The 25,216-nt window shown below is 44.4% G+C and overlaps 1 protein-coding gene across 1 annotated transcript; it reads right to left on the bottom strand.

Moving 5' to 3' along the window:
• Positions 1 to 21,633: 21,633 nt before the first annotated feature.
• LOC138879416 (uncharacterized) lies at positions 21,634 to 22,182 on the bottom strand. Its single transcript, XM_070159026.1, has one exon. The coding sequence runs from the start codon at positions 22,180 to 22,182 to the stop codon at positions 21,634 to 21,636; it is 549 nt and encodes a 182-aa protein (XP_070015127.1).
• Positions 22,183 to 25,216: the final 3,034 nt, after the last annotated feature.

Raw genomic sequence — 25,216 nt, 5'->3', positions numbered from 1 at the left:
GATTTTGTCTTAATGCGCATCTTTTGCCGCTAGAGAGTAGTGATGTGTTTTATTGATTTGATTCCTTTGTGCTCTATTGTTAATCTCCTTCATTGCTGAAAGAGGACTACATGTTCTGAAATATTTGGGTGATAAAATTCCACACATTCCAACTGCAGGCGAGCCGCCTCCATGGCGTCGCGCAATTATTCTCTTTTCTTACCTTTTCTTTCCTACATGAGAAAGGGTAGATGAACTAAGTAGATCAAATAAAGGAATCTCGTCTTGACAGCTTAGAATCTTGATAACTTGTGCTTTCCATTTTTCTGTTTTGTTTTTGTTTTTCTTTCTTTCAGTAAAACACCTTCCTCATGGTTTAGAAGTTAGCAGTATTTGTTAATACAACTGAGATGAGTCATAATATGCTTCCAAAATATGTATTGGAGATGTTTTGTTTTGATCTGAAAAGAGATTAGCTTTGTGCTATGATCTGAGCAGTCAAATTGCCCATTCCAAGAGCTAAATGGGTGTACAGGCTGCATTGTTCAAACGCCAAAACGGTGCGTGTTGGATCTGCCAACAGTAGTTATATTCTTGGAAGATCCAACATGGGTGCGGCAGCACTTCTGGAGTGTCCAGGCAACATAAATTACTAATATGTAACATTTGATAAAGCATAGATAACAACAGCTAAGTAAAGACCCTTTGTTAGTCTTATTTCCATCGTTTTCTATACCCAGTGGCTATGCTATTGAAATCAGTGGCCATGTCGCATTCATGTCTTAGCTGTATGTGTTGAAGAGCAGATGACTTGTTTCCTCTGTAGGACCTGAAAATTTGCCAAGTTTGTACTTGGTTGAGTAATTTGGGTCCAACTATCACTTTCTTGCTCCTTTTTCTTGATCCTGTCATGTTACTTCCTATTGCCTATTCCTTTCTTATGTCAATGACAGGGCAGCAATTTCAGTGGCCTATGTTTCTTTCTTTTGCTGTTGCATCAGTTGTTGCTGCTCTGCTTGGGTGAACATGAATCACCCAATTTTGTATATCAGCCAAACTTGTTCACAAAGGCTGGGGAATCTCATCTGTATTAACTGACTAATTGCTATTGCCACTATGGTGTGATGTTTGTTACTATATATTAACATTATATTAGTTGCACCTAAGCCTCAGACTTAACACTCAATAAAGTGAGTGAAAACTGTAGGAGCTTAAGGTTCAAATTCTAGCAGTGACACCCTAAGGGTGTGATTGGTATGATGACATATATTTTCCTGGAAAATGAGCGATTTTATCACTTATTTTTTCATGTTTGGTCGGTGAGTGAATTTTTTTTCTTCTTTAGTGTTTGTTAGTGAGTAGATTTTTTTTTTTTTTTGAAAATATATAATTTAGACAAACACTATAGGGCGAGGATGGGTGGTGGCGGCGGGGGCGGGGAGGGGATGCATGGGGTTGAGGGTGGGGATGGGTGGGGGTTGGAAGTGGTGGGGAATAGGATGAGGAAGGTTGACAAAGAGTTTTTGAATTTTTTTCCTCTTCTTGGTAAGGAAAATATTTTCCTCCAATTAAAGAAAACTAATTTCACGAGGAAAATATTTTGCAAAATTTGTAAGTCAACCAAATATGGTGAAATTGAATCTTTATAAGGTAGGGGTAACGTCTGCGTACAGGTTTACACGGTTTTGTTATTGTAAATATGGAAAAATTGAAAAATATTACGTGTTCCTTCATCCAGACGCACCCAAAATCTCTTAAGTATTTCTTTGAATGTGTCTAAGTTGTCTTGGTGAGCAGAATTATGCGATAACTGTTTTGTTGGAGGTAATAGGTTTCCGGTAAAATAAACGAAATTGCGCTCAAATTGTCCTAGACATTGTCGCTATCAAAATGAAAAACATTATTAGTTCCATTTTATGTATATTGTTTCTTTGCTGTGTTTGGTGTTGTGGGTTGTCTTTATCCCAGTGTTTTTACGTAGCATGCGCGCTTTATTGGCTAAGTGCTGGAGATAGTGATGTGTTTTATTGATTTGATTTGTTAGTGCTCATTCTTAATACTTCAATAGTGAAAGGGGACCGCATGTTTATGCATTATTTGGGTGATGAAATTCAGCATTTCCAACTTAATCCAATAGATTAATAATCACTGGATAATGTAGCATACATGCTTTTGTTGGCCGATATTTGATTTATTGCATAGCAAATGAGATGTATGGTAAATAATACTCCATATGACTTTATAAATTTTATTCTTTTTTTTTAGTAAAAGATTAGAAATATATATTAAGGTTATTTTGATCTTTCATGTGTTTTATTTCCGTAAAGCTAAATTTCTTATAAATTCGCGTGTTGAATTTGGTATAGAATGATACCGGAATTCTCATATAAAATCGTTTGAAATGCTAATCGAAAGCAGCATAAAACAACCATTCTATACTAAACTTATTTTCCTAACCCAGTAAGCAGAGGACCCATAAGTAAATAAATAAGGATTTAACTTGTTTTTAGTCTTGGAATATGTTTGAGTCAAAAGATTTTTAACTCTTTTTAAGCAAATCAATCAAAGATAAAGGGGTAAATTGTAGTCGAAGATAATAAACTCTAGGATGATTGTAGTAGAGAGATAACAATAATGGAGAGAGGGAGAGATGATAGAGAGATAATAAAAGTAGAGAGAGAGATGATATTAATCTTATATATTCCGAACTCTGTCTATTATAAGGCTGAAACCCCTTTTATATACTGAGAGGTTTCCCTTCATTATGAGGACGACAAATGAAGATATATCTGCCCTACCGGGCCTAATGCTAATGCGACAGCGTCTTTCCTTTCGCCTCTGGGTCGTACCCTTGTGTCGACTCGTGGGTTTCCGACCACTTATAATACTCGCAATAGGCCGTGGTCAATCAAATTCGGACCTATACAGTTAGTCCCTCCGCTCGTCGAGGTCGCAGCGGGATGCGTCCTTGGTGAGCGGACCTGATGTCTTCCTTAGGAGGAATTTAACTCGTTGAGGCATTACGACGTGACCAGTGAGAGGCGGTAGTCATGTTTGGCGGGATGTCTGAGAGTACACGCCACCCTGAGTGATATCAGCCTTCGCATGCATCATCATTATGTGAATTTTCGAGGTAGAGGACTGACGGTTTTGGCGCTTGGTTTCCTGCGCTGATTTGAAACATGCCGCCTCGATTTTGGTGCCACCCAACCCTATAAATAAGTGAGGGGTTCGATTCCTTCGAAAAACTTTGGCCATTCTTGAGAATTCTCTGGTCTTCTTCTTCTGATCTCGTATTTCTTCGTTTCCATTCCAGACCGGAAGTTCTCCTCTTTCACTCCATTTGTGTGGCTCACTTCTTTCAAACAAAATCATGCCGAGGTCTCGTCGAACTAACGAAGAGTTTCCTGAGGCCGCTCCGTTGAACGCAACACCTCTTTCTGATAGCGGGGAGGTGGAGATGGAAGAGGGTGATAGTCCTTTTACAGTAGAGGCGTTACTACCAAGGCATCCCCTGTCTCGGAATGATTTTCTCAGGGACCCGCCCCCTACTCCGAACCCAGTGCTCTTCGAGACAAATCAGACTCATCTCGATGCCCTCCGTATAAAATATGGTATTCCTTCCCACATAGAGATGGAGTTGGTGGAGGGAGATTACGTTGATGTTCACAGGCCTGAGTACTGTGCCTTCTACGAATACCCATTCGTGATCGGCTACACCCTCCATCTCTTTCCTTTAGCGGACGAGTTCTGCAGATTCTATCATGTTTGCCCGGCTCAGCTTACGCCATACACACTCAAGGTGCTTCTGTTGTTGGCTAAGTACGCGGAATTGTCAGTGTGCGACGTCTCCGTTCATCATCTCTTGCACTTATTTTCGCCCGGTTTCCTTAGGAGAACCATGGTGCACCTGAGACTTCGTGGTACAAAGGGGTTGGTGGTCGGGACAGACGATTGGGCGAGCCGTAAATTTTGGCATAAGTACTTCTTCATCAAGACCGAGCACGTTGTTTCTAACTCCACCGGGTTTCCAGAGAGGTGGAATAAAACTTGCAAGTATCGTAGTCCATTAGATTTCCCGTCTTCCGTAATTATTGTAACTTCTGGTCACTTGTATTGCAGCTATGGCTCATCCGCCCCAGTCCGTTATCGGTCTCAAGAACTGGGTCACTGGCCTGCTGCCCCATACGGAGGAGACTCGAACTTGGTCTGCCTTCGTACATCGTTATGGACCTAAAGTTTCCTCAGGTAAACTTCTGATTTACTAGCTCGTCGGTCATGCGACCCTGCTTAACTGTATGATTCTCTATGACGACAGGTCATGGAGCTTCTAGGCGGAGGGCGCCTGTGCTAGCTTTTAGGCGACCCGATGTTACCACGGACACTCGATACATTTTGTGCGAGTCTATCCGGGAGGGTCATCCTCTACTTCTTCAATAGGGGGACACGTCTGTAACTACGACCATGAGAGAATCGGCCTCGTTGGCACCGGCCCCACATCCTATCAACGAATCTTCTAATGGTGACGAGCCGTTAGAGAGAAAAAGAAGAAGGTTGGAGTTGGGAAAGGGTGTGGCCACTGAAGCTGATGGAAGCGGACCGTCTCGGACGGCCCAGGTGCTCGTGTTTATGGCTGACGCCATTTTGTCAGAGAGATCAACCCGTGAGGAGAGAGAGTCGGCCCATGAGCAAGTTCGGCACGTTCCGCTGAAGGGAGTGCATCGTCTAATGTCGGAGGACATCATGTGGAGGAGGACGGGTCGGGTTCCGACATCGACTCGGAAGACGTTAATGAGTTTTTGGGTTGCCATACCTATCTAGAAGTGAGGACGGATGGGTCCGACCATCGCGTAATAATTCCGGGGGGTTACAATTTGCTGCTGAATAGTGAGCAGGTTGCGTCGGCCCTTGCTCCTTTATGTGCCGCTCCTGAGAACGAGACGCTTGGGACAATGAGTGAAGCGGAGTTGTCTTGGAAGGTTGCTGATTGCAGTCAAGTCGACGCTACACTAAGGTAGGAAGAGCGGGTCGCAATAGCTTTTACCCAATATGAGGGTCAGGATCGATTTCCTCAAGGATCTAGAAGTGGAGTTAGATTGTCTGTCTATCCTAGAGATGTGTTTGTACTCCTAATGTCACTTCAAACATTTTTGATTTTTCGAATTATAACTAATTTTATAAAACTATTGAGTAACTCTAAATTATGCTACGAGAATATTGCTAAGTTGTATCTAATGGGAAGAAGGGCACTAGGGTCGTGACACTACCTAGGTGGCTAATTGACGGGTAGATGTTACTAAGGTTCGATTGACATAATTGGGGCTTATGCTATAACCGTTGCACAATTTTACCCACTCTCACACCTCTCGGTAGAGAGAGTGATTTTGCCCAATTGACTCTCTCGAGACCAAATGGGTAGGCAAATTAGACCAAGCAACTAGGGTTCAAGTAGGGTAATTACTCTCTCGAGGTTTAACCCGTTAATTGGGACTATCATTTCTCATGAGTCCATCCCAATTCCTTGTTGGGTTAATTTTGGGGTCATAGATTCTCTTTCTCAAGAAGAATTAAGCCCACAAGGCTTGAATCAGTGTTTGCAAACACCAATTCTAGATTAAAACATAAAACCAACCCAAATAGCAAACACACATAGTCAATCTCACACTAGATGGCAACACCCATCAATTACCCACACTAGGGATGAGCCATAACCCTAGCTAATGAGTTTAGCTACTCATGCTAGATAAAGAAATTGAAGAAATAGATGAAGAACTAAGCATATTAATTAATCTACAAGAATCTGTTGTAAATGTAGAGCAAAAGTGTCAAAAATGGCTACAAAAGTCGGTCTCACGAGCGCAGCTATCAACTGATCTATCTTCATACCTAAAAAATGGTAAAATGTTCTATTTATACTAGGCTGGAAAAACTGGACAAAAATACCCCTGCGGGGTCAGTGCGGGCCGCATTAAATGGACCGCGGCCGCACTGGGTTCACTTTTGATTCTCTGAACTTGGACTCCGCGGACCGCGGACCGCGGCGGCGGAGGGAGCTGGTGTGGTCTGCGCACTCACGACCGCGGACCGCATGACTTTGGCTTTGAAAACTTCATCTCTCTGAATCTCATGACCGCGGACTGCACAAAAGAGTAGTGCGGCCGCAGAGCCTTCACCGCGGACCGCAAGATGTGTATCGCGGCCGCGCTTCTTCTATCCTGAATCACCAACTCTCTGAACCACCTAGTGCGGCCGCATTCCATTTTGCGCGGTCCGCACTAGGCCTTCTTTTCTTAGATTCCTTGGTCTTTGATACTTGAGCAGGTTTCATTCCTTTTTGATCCAATCTTTGACATTTCGTCACTTTGTCGATAAAACCTGCAATCAAGCACAACTTGTAAGCCTTTTAGGACTATTTTGTAACAATATATGATCAAAGCATAGATAAATAGGGGCATAAAACATGTTAAAATCCTAAATTATCAACTCCCCCAAACTTAAACCTTTGCTTGTCCTCAAGCAAACAAAATAAAACCCACCCCTTAAAGGAAAATCCAATTAATTCGAGCTATCCTAAGGTAACCTCAACAAGCATCAATTGGGACTAACAATTGCCCTCAATATGAATGGATCATTAACAAAACTTAAACTTTGAAAAACTATGGATCAAGTGTGACATATGAGCATCAAGAATTGACTCAGTACATCAAAGAACTCTCTCAATTACTTTGGTCGTTGTGGAACCCAAACTCACACGTCCTCAACTCTCCCTAGGCAAACCTCACCTTTTAGAGTACAAGCACGCAAACCAAGGTTAATGGGAATTCACTCGTCTCTCTCAAGGAAAGGTCACAAGTCCGGCTCTAAGTACCATATGCTTGACCCTCATGTAAGTATCCACTAATGCGAGCGTCATCCAACTCAAGATCATATAGGGCTTTTGTGGAGTCAATGTGAAGGCTTTTGGTTCAGGGTAGGAAAAGTTGTTGGTCTATATGGGTTTCATCTTCCCTTAAGCACTTCTTTTGATTCATTGGCACAATTCTCTTTGACTCTTTGAGTATTTCACTTCTTTTCAAGGGGTTAGAGAGATACATTGTCACTCTTTCTTATGCAATTCAAAACATTTTTCCTTTTTCTACTTTTTCCACACCTTTTTCACTTTTGTTTTTCTTGAATCTCATTTTATTCTTTGCACATTGGGCTTTCTTCTTGTCTTTTTCTTTTCTTTCTTTTTCATCGCCTTCCTTTTCTTTTGCTTTTGTTCCTTTTACTACTTCGTTTCCTTCCTTGTCTCTCCCCCCAAACTTAGACTTTTGCCATTACTTAAGAGACGATTTGGGTGCCAAGAGAGGGTATAATTTAGAACGGGTATAGGCTTATAGCGCTGGTTCTTGAAAGAAAAAAGGTTTAAGGTTCAAAAGGGTTAGCTAAGGATTATATCATTGGTAGACTATGGAATTGTTCGACTATTGTTTGGATCAAGGAGAGCCTATAATCACTTCTCGAGTCGAATTTCACTCAAAATTTCGCCTCAACAAACATTCAGAGCTAGTTCTAGACCATGGCTCAGGACTTGGACTTACAATTCGATTTCTCACCACACACACTCAAGGATTGCTGAAGACATAGAGTAGGGGGCCCACACCAACCTTAGACACGATTGAGCACACAATAGTCCCGAAAGCCCACATGATGTTTGTTTGGTCAAAACAAGAGTCTCAAGATCACTACTTTCACCATACTAAACAAAACCACTTGTCTTTGACCATGGGATCAAAGGCAAATGTGTTAGGCCCAAGTGAAGCTTTGCTTGAGGTACCCTTAACTATAAACTACTAAAAGTAAAAGAAAAATAAAAAACGGACTCAAACCCTTAAGAAGGTTGTCACGCCATCCATCATCGGGAAGAGCCACCCGGTTCGCACAATACTCTACCTTTGGAAAGAACCGTGGCATTAAGAAAACCAAGCGCTTATTGAAAGCGCCAAAACCGAACAAAAAGGCTGCGAGCCTATCTACTAACTAAGAATGAAAAATTTGTACGAAAATAGAAAATAGAATAAATATTTACAATCGGGGATTAGAATATATAATGGGGGATGAATATATATACAAGAATGTAACTTTATATACAGACCAAAGAAAAGATAAAAAGTACGATAAAAGTAACTAAATGTAAAGTTATATACAGGCAAAATAAAAAAAATCAACAGAAACATAAACTAAGTCAACTAATATATACAATCATCCGGATAAAAAGTAGGGCGCACCCCCACAAATAAAAGCTGGCATTGTCCCCAATGCCAACTAAACAAATAAGCATCATAAAACAAGAAGGAAGAATATAGGAGCTCCCGAAGACTCGTCTGTATGCATGGCACATGAGTGGTCCCCGAGTCTTCTGTATGTACGGGAACCTCAGACTGGTTCCCAATCTCCTGCTGCTCAACTGCTGGGACTGGGGCTTGGACCTGTACGGGCTGAATATCTGGAGCAACCTATGGTTGACTGGAGGAAACCTCTTATGGGTCTACCAACCGGATGACTGCCTTGTCTGCACTAGGGAACTTCCTCTTCTTCCTAGGAAGCCTCTGAGTCTGCTCCTGTTGTGGCTCTACTATTGGTGCTGCTGCTGGGGTTGGGTCCTCAAATAGCAAGTCTAAAGGCAGCTGGTCTACCTTTAGCTTGTCAACATCTTCTCTCAGCGCCTTCACAAACTCCTTGGAAGCCCATGTTTTGTGCAGCTTCTTGTGCTCCCTGGCAAGCTCCCCTAAGGGCCTTGCCATGTGAATCCACTGCCTTAGCCAAGGCAGCCTGAAAATCGAGGATCTTTTGCTGGTTGGCAAGAATCTCCTTAAGTGCATCCTCGATAGGCTGGGGTACCTGCACTGGCTGTGGTGCCGACTGAGCCGCAATGGTAGAAGTCAAGGTGGACAACTTGGATGAAGCAGTCGCCATCCAGTTGTTCAAGCTATGAAATGTCTGGTTCAGCTGGTGGGCGGTGATAGGATGGGCCCGGGAAGATGGAATTACCGGGCCAGCTGAAGTAGAGGGACTAGTAGTAGTGGAAGGTTCGGGAGGCATGTCAACAGCTATGGAAGTAGGCTCAGTAGAGGGCTCCACCGCAACCGGCTCTTCAGACTGGCCGGTTGGGGCAGAAGCAGGCGGTTTGTAACTTTTGTCCTTGGGGTTGTCTGACCCCTTCAAACACTACCAGGAGAATGGAGCCACAAGTTTGACCTTGACGTCAAGCGGTCTCTTCTCCACCTCCAAGTCCCTAAAATACATAGTGAGGGTGCTGGGAAAAGGCTAGTTCCGGTCATGCTCAACCCCTACTGCAGAAATGACGCGGGACATCACATTGCCCACGTTGATAGGATATCCCGCCATAATAGAAACAATAAGAACTGTCGGGGCAAGTGGAATAGTCTGATCATGGGTAGTGTGGTCGAGCCGACTGCACACAAAAGTCAACTACCCTCTAGCCTCGAAGTTGAAAGTTCTCCGAAGTATTTTGGCCCCTGCTTGCAACCACTCTGGAACTGCACCCGGGAGTGCCAGGTATGAAGCTAACCACGGACGAACCTCCTCGCCCATTGCTAACTTTTCATTGTAAAGGGACTCATCTTCATCATTGAACCCCAAGTATTCATTCAGTGCCTTCCCGGTAAATACCACACTTTTGTTTCTCACTTTGGTCACCTTAGTGTCCTTCAAGATATGGGCCACATTGCTATAGAACTCCTTGACCATATGCTCATTCGCCTTCACACAATTGTCTTTAAAGAACTCCCAACCCACTCGATCCTTAAACTGTCTATGCACATTGGAGTGTAGGGGTAGAAGTCCTTTGTCAATGAAGCTCCTCTCAAGAATCAACCTCCGTGACGACCACCATTCCCTAAACTTGTGGAACGCCACCTGGCTGACGAATCTGTCTTCCCAAACAGCGGGATTCCTAGTCCGGTCAACCCCCAACCTGAGGCACACCACCCCAGGCAATTCCCTATCTCCCTCATCACCCTTAGCACCTTTTCCAGATAGTGACGCTGTGGGAGATGTAGAATATTCATCCCTACTACCTGCGGCTGAACCCTCAGACGACCCAGAAGAAATATTGATTGAGGCTCGAGCATGGGGTGAAGATGGATGAGTGTCTTTATGTATGGCGTTCTCCGGATACAGGATGTAAAGAGGGACTGAATCTGAAGAGATCTCCCGGGATGGCTCATACTCACTCCCCGAGTTGTCAATGGCTCTGTAAGCCGCTTTTATTGCTTTCCTCATTTCTTTTATGTTTTTTCTAGCCTGGGGAGTAAGTTTTACCATCCTTTGCTTCCATCTCGGGGAGGAATTACCTCGCCCGGGTTGTTTGGCACCTCCGCCTCGTTGTTTGACCAATATCTGCAAGCATACACATCTAACATAGTTAGTATCAGCACATGCAGTGAAATAAGTGTTGAAGTTGAACTGCAGACATCAGATTACATGTTGCAAAAACAGTTATAGAGCAGAGCACCGCGGCCCGCACAAACAGGAGTGCGGCTGCACTGCGAGCACCGCGGACTGCGCAAAGGCAACCGCGGTCCGCATTGGGATAAGACCCCTGAAAACATCTCTCTGAATCTCCTCACCACGGCCCGCACAAAGAGTACTGCAGCCACATTGAGGGCACCGCAGACCACACAAAAGTGATCGCGGTCCGCACTGAGGTAAGGTCTGTAACATCACCTCTCTGAATCCAACTGCCGCAGCCCGCATAAAGTAGCACCGCAGCCGCGGTGGTCCAGCGCGAACCGCATAAAATACAATGCGGCCGCGCTAGGCATATGTTTACTTTCAGTCACTCGGGTACCACAGTCCGCGCAAAATGGCAATGCGGACCGCGTCAGGGCACCGCGGACCATACAAACACGACCGCGGGCCACGACGAGTGTTTTTCAGAGGCACTAAGTTAGGGCTTAAGTATTTTGCTATTTTTGTTCAAGTTTTACACCTAAATTGTCCCTACTCAATTTACCTAGTTCACAAAGGTTCCTAAACACACAATATCCAACCATTGCACATTCCTTGGCTAACAACTAAAAAAAAAACGGGAAAAAAGAAGAGACTCTAGCTACTGGGCATGAAAAACAAGACGAAATTATAATATAAAACAAGGAAAGATGATGAAATGTTACCAGATTGTGATGATGAGATGCAATTAATCAGGTTTAAGCAAGACTTATTATCAGAAGAGAGAGTGAATAGTAACTTTTAAGGGTCTGTGTGTAAAAAGTTCGAAAAGGGTAAATAGTGACCCATGAGTTCTATTTATAGAAAAACAGTGGGACCCATACCTACCTACCAGCGCGGCTGCACAAAACCGACCGCGGACCGCGCTGGGTTTGTTCAAATGAAGCTTGAGTAGGCAACCTCCGCGGACCGTACAAAACAGACTGCGGTCGCGGAGGTCCATCGCGGACCGCACTAAATGGAATGCAGTCGCGGTGGCAAACTTCAAAGAGCACTGCTTTTCACCATCACCAGTGCAGACCGCACAAAAGCAACCGCGGTCGCACTGGCAATCTTCAGAGACTGTTCACTTTTTTCAAACTATTTTGCATTGCATCAACTCAATCCCTGCAACATCTCACAATCAGTTAGCTCAAAAACCAAACCTACACTATCAAGAAAACATAGAAAACAACAATAAGAAAAAGACATGGGTTGCCTCCCAAGCAACGCCTGATTTAACGTCGCGGCACGACGCATGTTACCAGCACATCACTTTAGATGGAGAAGTGCCACCATGTGGCCATTATCAAATTTCCCAAGATAATGCTTGACCCGATGTCCATTGACTCTGAATACTTCACCATTCTTGTTCCTTAGATCAAGAACACCAAATGGGGTCACGAACACAACTTCAAATGGCCCACTCCACTTTGACTTGAGCTTACCCGGAAACAGACGTAACCGGGAATTGAACAAGAGAACCATATCTCCAACCTTGAACTCCTTACCCCGAGAATATTTGTCGTGAAGGTATTTCATTTTGTCCTTGTACAAGGACGAGCTGGAGTAGGCATGTAATCTAAACTCATCAAGCTCATTAAGTTGTTCAACCCGCAGATTTGCCGCAACATCCCATTCTAAGTTCAACTTCCTCAAAGCCCACATGGCCTTGTGCTCTAATTCTACAAGGTGACAAGCTTTTCCAAACACCAACCGATATGGTGACATACCAATCGGAGTTTTGTAGGCTGGCTAATAAGCCCAAAGAGCATCATCCAACTTTTTTGACCAATCGGTCCTATTAGCATTGACCGTTTTAGACAAAATACTCTTAATTTCTCTGTTGGAGACTTCCACTTGGCCACTAGCTTGGGGATGATAGGGGGTTGAAACCTTATGATTAACACCGTACTTAGAAAGTAATGTGTCGAAAGCCTTATTGCAAAAGTGAGACCCCCCATCACTAATGATAGCACGAGGAGTGCCAAACCTTGTGAAAATACTCTTTTTCAAAAATGCCACAACACTCCGGGCTTCATTGTTGGGCAAAGCCACGGCTTCAACCCATTTTGAGACATATTCCACCGCCACGAGAATCTACATGTTCCCACAAGAGCTCACAAAAGGACCCATGAAATCGATGCCCCAAACATCAAAAATATCCACTTCGAGAATTGTATTGAGGGGAATCTCATCCCTTTTTGAAATTCCGCCGGCTCTTTGGCACTCATCACATCTCTTCACCAATTCGCATGCATCTTCGAACAGGGTGGGCCAATAATATCCTCAACTAAGCAGTTTAGAAGCCATTCTTGCCCCGCCATGATGGCCACCATAGGGTGAAGAATGGCAAGCCTCAAGGACCCTCAATTGTTCTTCCTCTGGGACACATCTACGAATCACACCATCCGTGCAAATCTTGAACAAGTATGGCTCATCCCAATAGAAATCCAAACTATCCCGCTTGAGCTTTTTCCTTTGGTTAAAAGAGAGATCAAACGGGATTATTTCGGTCACAAGGTAATTGGCAACATCGGCAAACCATGGCATATCCTTCATTGACACCGCAAGGTGTTGTTCATCGGGAAATGAATCATTGATCTCAAGGCCATCACACGGCCTCCCCTCCTCCTCCAAGTGGGATAAGTGGGCTCCACTTGATTCTCACTACCCTTTCTGTCAACAATTTCTAAATCAAACTCTTGAAGAAGTAACACCCATCTGATCAATCTCGCCTTGGAGTCTTTTTTGGTCATCAAATACCTAAAGGCGGTGTGATCGGTGTGCACTATAACTTTGGCCCCCATAAGGTAAGATCGAAACTTTTCCATAGCAAACACAATAGCCAAAAATTCTTTCTCAGTGACTGTATAATTTCTTTGAGCCTCATTCATGGTTTTGCTTGCGTAGTACATCGGATGAAACATTTTGTTGATTCTTTGGCCTAGAACAGCCCCAACTGCAACATCACCAGCATCACACATGAGCTCAAAAGGCAAGCTCCAATTTGGTGCGGTAATGATAGGGGTAGAAGTTAACTTAAGCTTGAGAAGCTCGAATGAATGCATGCAACTCTCATCGAACAATAACTTTGCATCTTTCTCTAGCAACTTGCACAATGGATGTACCACTTTAGAAATATCCTTTATGAACCTCCGGTAGAAACCCGCGTGCCCAAGGAAACTCCTCACCCCTTTGACAAAAGTAGGGGGAAGCCTCGAAATAACCTCAATCTTGGCCTTATCAACTTCAATTCCTCGCTTCGAGATCTTGTGACCCAACACTATACCTTCTTCTACCATAAAATGACACTTTTCCCAATTGAGAATAAGGTTGGTGTCTTCACATCGGGCCAACACTCTATCCAAGTTTACCAAGCACTCCTCAAAAGAATCCCCAACCATGCTGAAATCATCCATGAAGACCTCTAAGATATCCTCCACCATGTCGGTGGAAATAGCCATCATGCAACGTTGGAAGATCGCCGGAGCGTTACACAATCCAAATGGCATTCTAGAGAAAGCGAATGTGCCATAAGGACATGTAAAGGTGGTCTTCTCTTGGTCCTCCGGGGCAATTAGAATTTGATTGTACCCCGAGTAACCATCCAAAAAGCAATAGAAAGCCCGACCCGCAAGACGATCAAGCATTTGGTCAAGGAATGACAATGAGAAGTGATCTTTTCTAGTCACCTTGTTCAGCTTCCGGTAATCCATACAAACTCTCCACCCGGTGACCGTTCTAGTGGGAATGAGCTCATTTTTGTCATTGGTCACCACTGTCATACCACCCTTCTTCGGCACACACTGCACCGTAGAAGTCCACGAACTATTAGAAATAGGATAAACCACCCCAACATCTAGCCATTTGATAACCTCTTTCTTCACCACCTCTTGCATCGCCTCATTTAATCTTCTTTGATGCTCCAAGGAAGGCTTTGAATCCTCCTCCAAGATGATTTTGTGCATGCAAAATGCGGGGCTTATTCCCCGAATATCAGCTAATGTCCATCCGATTGCCCTTTTACGTTTTTGAAGAACCGCCAAGGTGGCTTCAACCTGCATGTTAGTAAGGCAAGAATAAAGAATAACATGTAAAGTAGAATTTGAACCCAAGAATTCATACCTGAGGTGTGGAGGAAGTGGCTTCAACTCCAACACCGGTGGCTCCTCAATCGATGGCTTTATTGGTGGAGTTTTGCGGTTTTCAAGATCTAAAGATAGCCTCCTAGGCTCATAAGAATATGAACCCATACCATGCAATGCATTCACGCACTCCACTCTACTAGCATCATCATTGACATCCATTTTAAGAAGCACGAACTCAAAGGGATCTTCAGCATGGGTCATGGAACTTGTGTCATCCACTATCACAGCTATGACAATGTCCACAAATGAACATACCTCCGTGCTATTGGGTTGCCTTATTGATTTGCAAACATGGAATACCACTTTCTCATCCCCCACTCGAAAATTCAACTCACCCGCTTCAACATCAACCAATGCCTTCCCCGTAGCTAGGAAAGGCCTACCAAGAATAATCGACACTTCAAAGTCTACCTCACAATCCAATATGGCAAAGTCGTCTGGCAATATAAACTTATCCACCCGGACAAGCACATCATCAATAATGCCTAACGGTCGCTTCATTGATCAATCCGCCATTTGAAGTCTCATTGAGGTAGGTCGAGGTTGTCCAATTCCCAAAGTCTTAAAGACCGAGTAAGGCATCAAATTTATGCTAGCTCCCAAGTCACAAAGGGCCTTGGCAAAATCCGCACTTCCGATAGTACAAGGGATAGTAAATGCTCCGGGGTCCTCAAGTTTGGGTGCCATTAAATGCATTATGGCACTCACTTGATGAGTCATTTTAATTGTTTCGCACTCCATTGACCTTTTCTTTGTTACCAAATCTTTCATGAACTTAGCATACCCCGACATTTGCTCAAGTGCCTCCACCAAAGGCACATTGATTGTGAGGCTCTTCATCATGTCAATGAATTTTTTGAATTGATTGTCACTCTTTTGCTTTGCTAACTGTTGAGGATAAAGTGGAGGTGGCCTAGGCAAAGGTGCCTTGGCCTTTTGTACAACCGGCTCGGGCATGTCAATCACGTGTTCCCTAGACGAGTTCACGACATCTTGAGTCTCTACCTCAGCTTCATCTTCAATATCAATCCGCACATCATTGGTCACATTTTGATTAACCACATCATCAACAATCAAAGGTACATCATCATCCCGCAACTCAATATCTTCATCCCGCAACTCAATATCTTCATCCATAACTTACTTTTGCATTGAGGCATTCACATCACCGCCTCTCCCACTTCTTGTTGTAACCGCCATCACATGATTATTATTCCTACCCTTCGGGTTCACCACCGTATCACTTGGTAGAGCACCCTTGGTACGAGTTTTCAATGCTTGAGAGATTTGGCCTAATTGCACCTCCAAGTTCTGGATAGATGTGTTATGAGACGCTAATTGGGCCTCGGAATCTTGGTTCTTTTTCATTATTTGCTCGAACATGCTTTCAATTCTCCCCATATCACTTCCGGAAGAACTTGAACCATGAGAAGGAAAGGGGGTGGATTGTTCGGTTGTTGGTACATGAGGGCCTTTGAAAGACTTGCCCCCGATTTCCTTGGTTCCCTCTATTGTTCCACCCTACTTGATTGTTGTTGTTGCCCCTATTATTGTTATTACCATTCCAATTCCCTTGGTTGCTTTGATTACCCTAATTGTTTTTTTGGTTGTTGATATTCCAATTACCTCCGCCTTGTTGTTGATTGTTGTTATTCCAATTACCTCCGCCTTATTTTGATTGCCTCAATTTCCTTGAGGACGCCATTGTTGATTCGAAGAGTTGCCTCTATTCCCTTGGTAGTTATTGACATATTGGACCTCTTCACTTTGATCATCATAACACTCATTTGAATAACCGCCACTATCATTGTTATTGTCATATTGTTCACAATTACGTTGAGGTTGTTGTCCTCTTTGCCTCCTTTTCAACATAGAAATACCTTCCATTGCATTGACTTGGCGCGGGTTTTGGACTTGTTGAAACTGCGCCTTTGCCAATTGATTCATAGTTGTTGTAAGCTTGGTGATGGCTTGGCCATGATCGTTCAATTCCTTGTGCAAATGGATTATCGTGGGGTCACCTTGGGGCACATTTGCTCGGCTTTGCCATGCCGAAGAGGTGTCGGCCATTCATCAAGTACATCACATGCCTCTTGGTAAGAAAGTTTCATAAAGTTCCCTCCGGCCAATTGGTTCACAATGCATTGATTCGTGGTATTGATGCCCCAATAAAAGGTTTGTTGAATCTTAGCCTCGGTCATGTCATTATTAGGGCACTTTTTCACCATTGTTCTATATCTTTCCCATATCTCGTGCAAATGTTCCATTGGCTCTTTCTTAAAAGCTAGAATTTCATCCCGAAGAGCTGCCATATGACTTGGAGAAAAGAACTTGGCAATAAATTTGTCCGCCAATTCATCCCATGTTGTAATAGAATGATTGGGGAGCCTTTCTAACCAATTCAATGCTTTACCCCAAAGAGAGAACGGGAAAAGCCTCAATCTCAACGCATCCTCGGACATGTTTGTCTGCTTGCTACCCCAGCATGTATCCACGAATCCCTTCAAGTGCTTGTAGGCATTTTGATCGGAGGCACCCATGAAATACCCTCTTTGCTCGAGCAAAACCAACATAACATTTGTGATTTGCAAGTTCCCCGCCCGGATTCGGGGAGGAACAATAGCACTTGCGTATCCTTGATTTGGTAAAACTCTGGGAGCCACTCTCGGCGGTGCCGGAGGAGGGTCTGGAATATTGTTATTCTCATTTGCATTTACATTGGCATTTCGGCCTCTCCGTGGAACTTGAGGTAAGACCTCATCTTGTTCTAGATCCTCTACCTCCTCCCCCGCTATTACATTGCCGAGAGGGTCATTTGCATTAAGATCCATTTGTACCTGATTGATCGACACAAATAAAATTAGTAAACAAAAAGGAAAGAGAAGCAAAACACAAAACTAAATAAACAGATAGTCAACACTGTAAGCTCCCCGACAACGGTGCCAAAAAGTGATCGCAGCCAACTCGACGCTACATTAAGGTAGGAAGAGTGGGTCGCAATAGCTTTTACCCAATATGAGGGTCAGGATCGATTTCCTCAGGGATCTAGAAGTGGAGTTGGATTGTCTGTCTATCCTAGAGATGTGTTTGTACTCCTAATGTCACTTCAAACATTTTTGACTTTTTCGAATTATAAATAATTTTATAAAACTATTGAGTAATTCTAAATTATGCTACGAGAATAGTGCTAAGTTGTATCTAATGGGAAGAAAGGCACTAGGGTTGTGACACTACCTAGGTGGCTAGTTGATGGGTAGATGTTACTAGGTTCGATTGACATAATTGGGGCTTATACGATAACCGTTGCACAATTTTACCCACTCTCACACCTTTCGGTAGAGAGAGTGATTTTGCCCAATTGACTCTCTCGAGACCAAATGGGTAGGCAAATTAGACCAAGCAACTAGGGTTCAAGTAGGGTAATTACTCTCTCGAGGTTTAACCCGTTAATTGGGACTATCATTTCTCATGAGTCCATCCCAATTCCTTGTTGGGTTAATTTTGGGGTCATAGATTCTCTTTCTCAAGAAGAATTAATCTCACAAGGCTTGAATCAGTGTTTGCAACCACCAATTCTAGATTAAAATATAAAACCAACCCAAATAACAAACACCTATAGTCAATCTCACACTAGATGACAACACCCATCAATTACCCACACTAGGGTTGAGCCACAACCCTAGCTAATGGGTTTAGCTACTCATGCTAGATAAAGAAATTGAAGAAATAGATGAAGAACTAAGCATATTAATTAATTGCTAAAATTAATCTACAAGAATCTATTGTATATGTAAAGCAAAAGTGCCAAAAATGGATACAAAAGTCGGTCTCACGAGCGCAACTATCAACCGATCTATCTTCATACCTAAAAAATGGTAAAATGTTATATTTATACTAGGCTGGAAAAAACTAGACAAAAATACCCCTGCTGGGTCAGTGCGGGGCGCATTAAATGAACCGCGACCGCACTGGGTTCACTTTTGCATCTCTGAACTTGGACTCCGCGGACCACGTAGAATAGTCCGCGGCCGCGGGGGGAGCTGGTACGCTCCGTGCACTCAAGACCGCGGACCGCACAAAAGAGTAGTGCGGCCGCAGAGCCTTCACCGCAGACCGTGAGATGTGTACCATGGCCGCGCTTCTTCTAGCCTGAATCACCAACTCTCTGAACCACCTAGTGCGGCCGCATTGCATTTTGCGTGGTCCGTACTAGGCCTTCTTTTCTTAGATTCCTTGGTCTTTGATACTTGAGCAGGTTTCACTCCTTTTTGAGTCAATCTTTGACATTTCGTCATTTTGTCGATAAAACCTGCAATCAAGCATAACTTGTAAGCCTTTTAGGACTATTTTGTAACAATATATGATCAAAGCACAGGCAAGTAGGGACATAAAACATGTTAAAATCCTAAATTATCAGTTGCCGGTATGGCTTTACGGGTAGGTTCCTTTTTCTCTTCTTTGTGTCGAAGGAGTGGTGTGGAAATGGCGTATTTTTCTAACTCTAATTTTCTTTTGTCAGACCCTCGTCCTGGAGGTGGAGAGAGATCGTCGTGAAAGAAAGAGGACGGGCCTCTACAAGAAGATGTCGTCGAAATACCATAAGTACTATGCTAAGCACCGGGCGATGTCTGACATCTACCATCAGGCCTGAGTTCCAGGTGTTCCGCAAGGGACTTAAGCAGCGGGAGGCCCAATTGGAGTGTAGGGTTGAGGAGATGAAGGAGAGGGATAAGGAGCTTGTGAGGGCCATCGCCCGCAACAGCAAATTAGAGGCCCTTCTTAAAGCGAATGAGGATGAGCTTGAGCTGAGTTAGGGGGTAACGACGGAAAATGCCAACTTACAGTAGAAGGTAGCCAGCTTGAATGCCGAGCTGAGTGCTAAGATAGTGGAGGTCGACGGACTTAAGGGCGAGTTGAATGCCAATGCCGACAAATTGGCCGCTACCATTTTCGAGACGGTCTTTTTAGAAGATGCCCTCCGCATATCTAGGTCGGAACTCGCCGGGGAAAGGGAAGCCTCTGGTCGTTGAGTTGCGGAGTTTGAAAAGCGGATTGGGGAGTTAGAGAGGAATTTGTCCACATTGCTAGGGCAAATGGCTCTGCTGAGGGCAGAGGCAGCAAATCGTCATTCTCGACCCTCCATATCTCGTTCTTTGGCCGGCCAGGGCTCGCCTCGTCGCTTGTACGAGTTGTGGGTTTATGCAGAGGATTGGCTTGATGTATATAGAGCTTTTTATATCGAGGGCCGGGCGATGAAGGTGGAGGTTCAGGCAGCGCATGCTGAAGCACATGCAGCCCGCGAGTCATGTGGGAACGACCCTAATACTCTCGACGGGGAGGGTGTCACTTCTGATGACGTGAACCGTCTTGACTCGGATTCGTGGTATGAAGATGCCTACCCTGTTGGAGATGACTTGTAGTTCTAGTTTGTACGTTTATTTTTTTCTTGGGAATTTTTGGGTGTAGGTCATACCAGGGCCTGTTTGTAGGGACGAATGTACATAATATTTTTGTTGTAATATAAACTCTTTTGCCAATTTGTCTGTTCATCATTTTTTCCTTTTTGGTTTATTGCATGACAGACTTTGTTGGGATATTGTTTTGATTACTATTAAAAAAAATCTCGTCGTGGCTCGAATGAGGTCGAACTAGTGTCGATGGCCTTGGCCATTAGGATGTTGCTTCGATTGTCGTCGAAGTAGTATCCCGTCGTGGTTCGAACGAGGTCGAACTAATATTAATGGCCTTGGCCATTAGGATGTTGCTTCGACTGTCATCGAAGTAGTATCCCATCGTGGTTCGAACGAGGTCGAACTAATATCGATGGCCTTGGCCACTAGGATGTTGCTTCGACAGTCGTCGAAGTAGTATCCCTTCGTGGTTCGAACGAGGTCGAACTAATATCGATGGCCTTGGCCATTAGGATGTTGCTTCAACTGTCATCGAAGTGGTATCCCATCGTGGTTCGAACGAGGTCGAACTAATGTCGATGGCCTTGGACATTAGGATGTTGCTTCGACTGTCGTCGAAGTAGTATCATATCGTGGTTCGAACGAGGTCGAACTAATATCGATGGCCTTGGCCATTAGGATGTTGCTTTGACTGTTGTTGAAGTAGTATCCCATCGTGGTTCTAACGAGGTCGAACTAATGTCGATGGCCTTGGCCATTAGGATGTTGCTTCGACTGTCATCGAAGTAGTATCCCGTCATGGTTCGAATGAGGCCGAACTAATGTTGATGGCCTTGGCCATTAGGATGTTGCTTCGACTGTCGTCGAAGTAGTATCCCGTCGTGGTTCGAACGAGGTTGAACTAATGTCGATGGCCTTGGCCATTAGGATGTTGCTTCGATTGTCATCGAAGTAGTATCCCATCATGGTTCGAACAAGGTCGAACTAATGTCGATGGCCTTGGCCATTAGGATGTTGCTTCGACTGTCGTCGAAGTAGTATCCCGTCGTGGTTCGAACAAGGTCAAACTAATATCGATGGCCTTGGCCATTAGGATGTTGCTTCTACTATCGTCAAAGTAGTATCCCGTCGTGGTTCGAACGAGGTCGAACTAATGTCGATGGCCTTGGCCATTAGGATGTTGCTTCAACTGTCGTCGAAGTAGTATCCCGTCGTGGTTCGAACGAGGTCGAACTAATATCGATGGCCTTGGCCATTAGGATGTTGCTTCGACTGTCGTCGAAGTAGTATCCCTTTGTGGTTCGAACAAGGTCGAACTAATATCGATGGCCTTGGCCATTAGGAGATTTGCATTTCATACAATGGAGATTGAATTTCGTTCATACAATGGAGATTGAATTCCGTTCATACAATGGAGATTGAATTGTGTAGTCCCTTCATTACTTCGACGCAGAGATCGTATTGATGGACCGAAGTGATGAACAACGTTTCGATCCATAGGATATCCCCTTCGCCGCCTCGTTAAAAACCTCCCCGAGAAAACCCAATTGGGACAAAACTCGGTTGAGGGAAAAAGAGTACGACTTAGGTGACGCCTTTCAGAAGTGGAAGTACTTGAGATGAGCGACATTCCAGTTGTTTTGGAGTAGTTTTCCTTCCATTGTTTCCCATTGGAATGCTCCTTTTTTTGCTGCTGCTATGACTTTATACGGTCCATCCCAGTTTGTTCCTAACTTTCCCTCATTCGGGTCTTTTGATGCTAGTGTTTTGGCTTTGAGGACGTAGTCGCCAACTTTGAGTGATCTTATCTTGGATTTTTTGTTGTAGTATCTCTCTACTTGCTGCTTCTGGGCTATTATTCTCACGTGGGCCATGTCTCTCCGTTCTTCAACTTCATCTAGGTCTTGTAACCTAGTTTCGTCGTTACCCGCCCTGCTTATATGGGAGTATCTCAGGCTGGGTTCCCCAACCTCGACGGGTATGACTGCGTCGGTCCCGTAGACCAGTGAGTAGGGTGTTTCACCTGTGCTGGACTTTGGCGTAGTTCGGTATGCCCATAACTCTTCATGTAGTAGTTCGAGCCATAGCCCTTTAGCTTCCTCGAGTTTCTTTTTCAATGCGTGGAGAGTATTCGCTTGATGTGCCATTTTTCGAAGAAGTCGATCGTTCTCTTTCCAACGAATTGGGGTCCGTTATCGCAACTCATTTCTTTGGGATGCCGAAACGGCATATAATATTTTTCCATATAAAGGCAATGACCTCCTATTATCGTACCTGAGCGTATGCACCTGCTTCCACCCCCTTAGAGAAATAGTCAGTTAAAACCAAAAGAAAATGTACCTTTCCTCATCCTGCAAGCAGAGGGCCGACTATGTCCATTCCCCACTTTATGAAGGGCCATGGCGAGGTGACGGAATGGAGGAATTCTCCTGCTTGATGTGTCATAAGGGCGTACTTTTGGCATTGCTTGCGTCTCCGGACATAGTCCGCAGCTTCTTTTTTCATAGTAGGCCAATAATAGCTGACGCAAATGAGGCATCGAACGAGGGCGTGATTCCCTGTGTAGGCGCCGCAATGACCCTCGTGTACTTCCTCTAGTACCTGCCTTGTTTGGTGCGGTCCAAGGCATTTGGCTAGGGGCCGCCAAATGTTCTCTTGTAGAGGTCATGATTTACCAAGCTGTATCGAGTTGCTAGTACCCGGAGTTTCTTGGCTTTTTTTTTGTCTTGTGGGAGTGTTCCATCCTGTAAATAGGACACAAGGCGGTTTCACCAGTCCCAAGTTAGGTCCAGAGAAAGTATCTCGACGTGGTGTATGGATGAGTGAAGGAGGGTGACCACATTTTTTTTGTTAATATTCTTGGTGGCCCCAGCTAATTTGGCGAGGCCATCCGCTTCGATGTTCTGTGCCCTAGGAATCTGGTCGAGGCGGCATTCGTCGAACTCCGACAGTAGTTTATGGATTTCTGACTGATACCTCTGTAGTCTCCGCTCTTTGATTTGGAAAGTCCCGGTGACTTGATTTACAACGAGTTGAGAGTCGTAGTGGAGGATGAGTCGTCGGGCCCCATATTTGAGGGCTAACTTCAGACCTGCAATCACAGGCTCATACTCGGCCTCGTTGTTAGTCATCTCGGGGCATCATATGAACTGGAAAATTACTTCGCCCGTAAGGACTTCGAGGATGAGTCCCAGTCCCGATCCCGAGGCATTCGAAGCACCGTCGGTGTAGAAGGTCCAGAATTCGGTACATGCAGAAGCGCGAAGCGCTTCTTGTTCCGCCTCTTGCAATATTTCTGCACTGATGTCAGCGACGAAATCGGCGAGCACCTGCGACTTAATGGCAGTTCACGGTTGGTAAGTTATGTCGTGCTCACTGAGTTCTATTGCCTATTTGGCGAGTCTGCCTGAGAGCTCGGGTTTATGCAAGATACCTCTTAGGGGGAAGGTTGTTATTACTTTTATGAGGTGACATTGAAAATATGGCCTAAGCTTGCATGAAGCTATGACTAGTGCCAGAGCTAGTTTTTCAAGGTGAGGGTACCTTGTCTCAGCATCTATTAAGGTTTTGCTAATATAGTAAATAGGAGATTGCGTACCTTTGTTTTCACGAACCAAGACTATACTAACAACAACTTTGGATACTGCCAAGTATACAAGCAGATATTCACCTGGGTCCACTTTGACGAGTAGTGGTGGTGAGGACAGGTACGCTTTTAGTTTCCTTAGGGCGTCGATGCATTCCTCGTTCCATTGCAGCCCATGATCTTTTCTTAGTACGTTGAAGAATTTGTGACATCTTTCCGAGGACCGTGAAATGAACCTCAACAAGGTAGTTATTCGCCATGTTAGCTTCTGTACCTGCTTTTTGCTGGTCAGTACCTCAGGTATTGTGTCAATAGCTTTGATTTGATCCGGGTTGACTTCGATCCCCCGTTGTGATACGAGAAAACCTAAGAATTTTCTTTATGCCACGCCGAAGGTGCACTTTTTCGGATTTAACTTCATCCCGTACTGCCTCAATATTTCGAATGCTTCTTTCAAATGATTGATGTGGTCCTCCTTCTTTGCCGACTTTACCAGCATATCGTCAATATAGACCTCCATTGTCTTGCTGAGCTATTCCTTGAACATTTTGGTGACCAGTCTCTAGTAAGTGGCCCCTGCGTTCTTGAGTCCGAACGACATCACTTTATAGCAGTAAGTCCCTTGGTGAGTGATGAAAGTTGTCTTTTCCTGATCCTCTTTGCCCATTAGAATTTGGTTGTAACCGGAGTAGGCATCCAAAAAACTCAGCAGTTCATGCCCCGCTGTCGCATCGATCAATTGGTCGATATGGGGCAACGGGAAGGAGTCTTTTGGGCATGCCCTGTTTAGATCGGTGAAGTCTACACATATTCGCCATTTCTCGTTCTTCCTTTTGACCATGACCACATTGGCGACCCACTGAGGGTATTTCAATTCTCTGATGGAACCGTTGGCGAGCAATTTGTCCATTTCTTCGCTGACCGCTTTGTTGATCACGACATTTAATTTTCTCCTCATCTGCTATACCGGTGGATAGAGTGGGTCAACATTCAACCTATGAGTGGCAATGTTCTTTGGGATCCCTAGCATATCTGAGTCGGAAAAGGCAAATAAATCGGCATTGTTAGTTAAAAATTCATGATATGTACCTGGCTCTGAGAGGTTGTGCCTGATGTAAGCCTTTTTTGTGTTGTCGGCGTCGTCCAACTGGACTGGGTCGAGGTTCTCTATAGTTGCCTTGCAGGCTTCTATGATGTTTGGGTCTCTGATGGCCTCTGTTGGTGGGTCAGGTTTAGTTCCCGACATGGCTAATTGTTATGCCTCCGCACTTGCTCCTTTCAGCTGTTTGGTGTGTGTGCAATCTTGGGCGATCCGATAGCATTCCTGGGCGATTCACCTCGGATGCTGAATATTCCCCACGGGGTGGAAAATTTGATCACTTGATAGAAGCTTGAGGGGACGGCTCACATGGCGTGTATCCATGGGTATCCTATGATGGCGTTATAGGCTGTTTCCTGGTTCATAACGTGGAATGTGGTTTCCAGCATGACTCCCCCTGCTAGGACTGGCAGCGCTATTTCCCTGGATGTCCGCTCTACTACATTGTTAAAACCCGTTAGTGTTATGCAATGCGGTATTATTCTATCCTCAAGCC

The sequence above is a fragment of the Nicotiana sylvestris genome, chromosome 10 (assembly GCF_000393655.2).
Source record: "Nicotiana sylvestris chromosome 10, ASM39365v2, whole genome shotgun sequence".
Lineage (NCBI taxonomy): Eukaryota > Viridiplantae > Streptophyta > Magnoliopsida > Solanales > Solanaceae > Nicotiana > Nicotiana sylvestris.
Note: the sequence above shows the minus strand (reverse complement) of the source record. Positions and strands in the feature narration are given on the sequence as shown.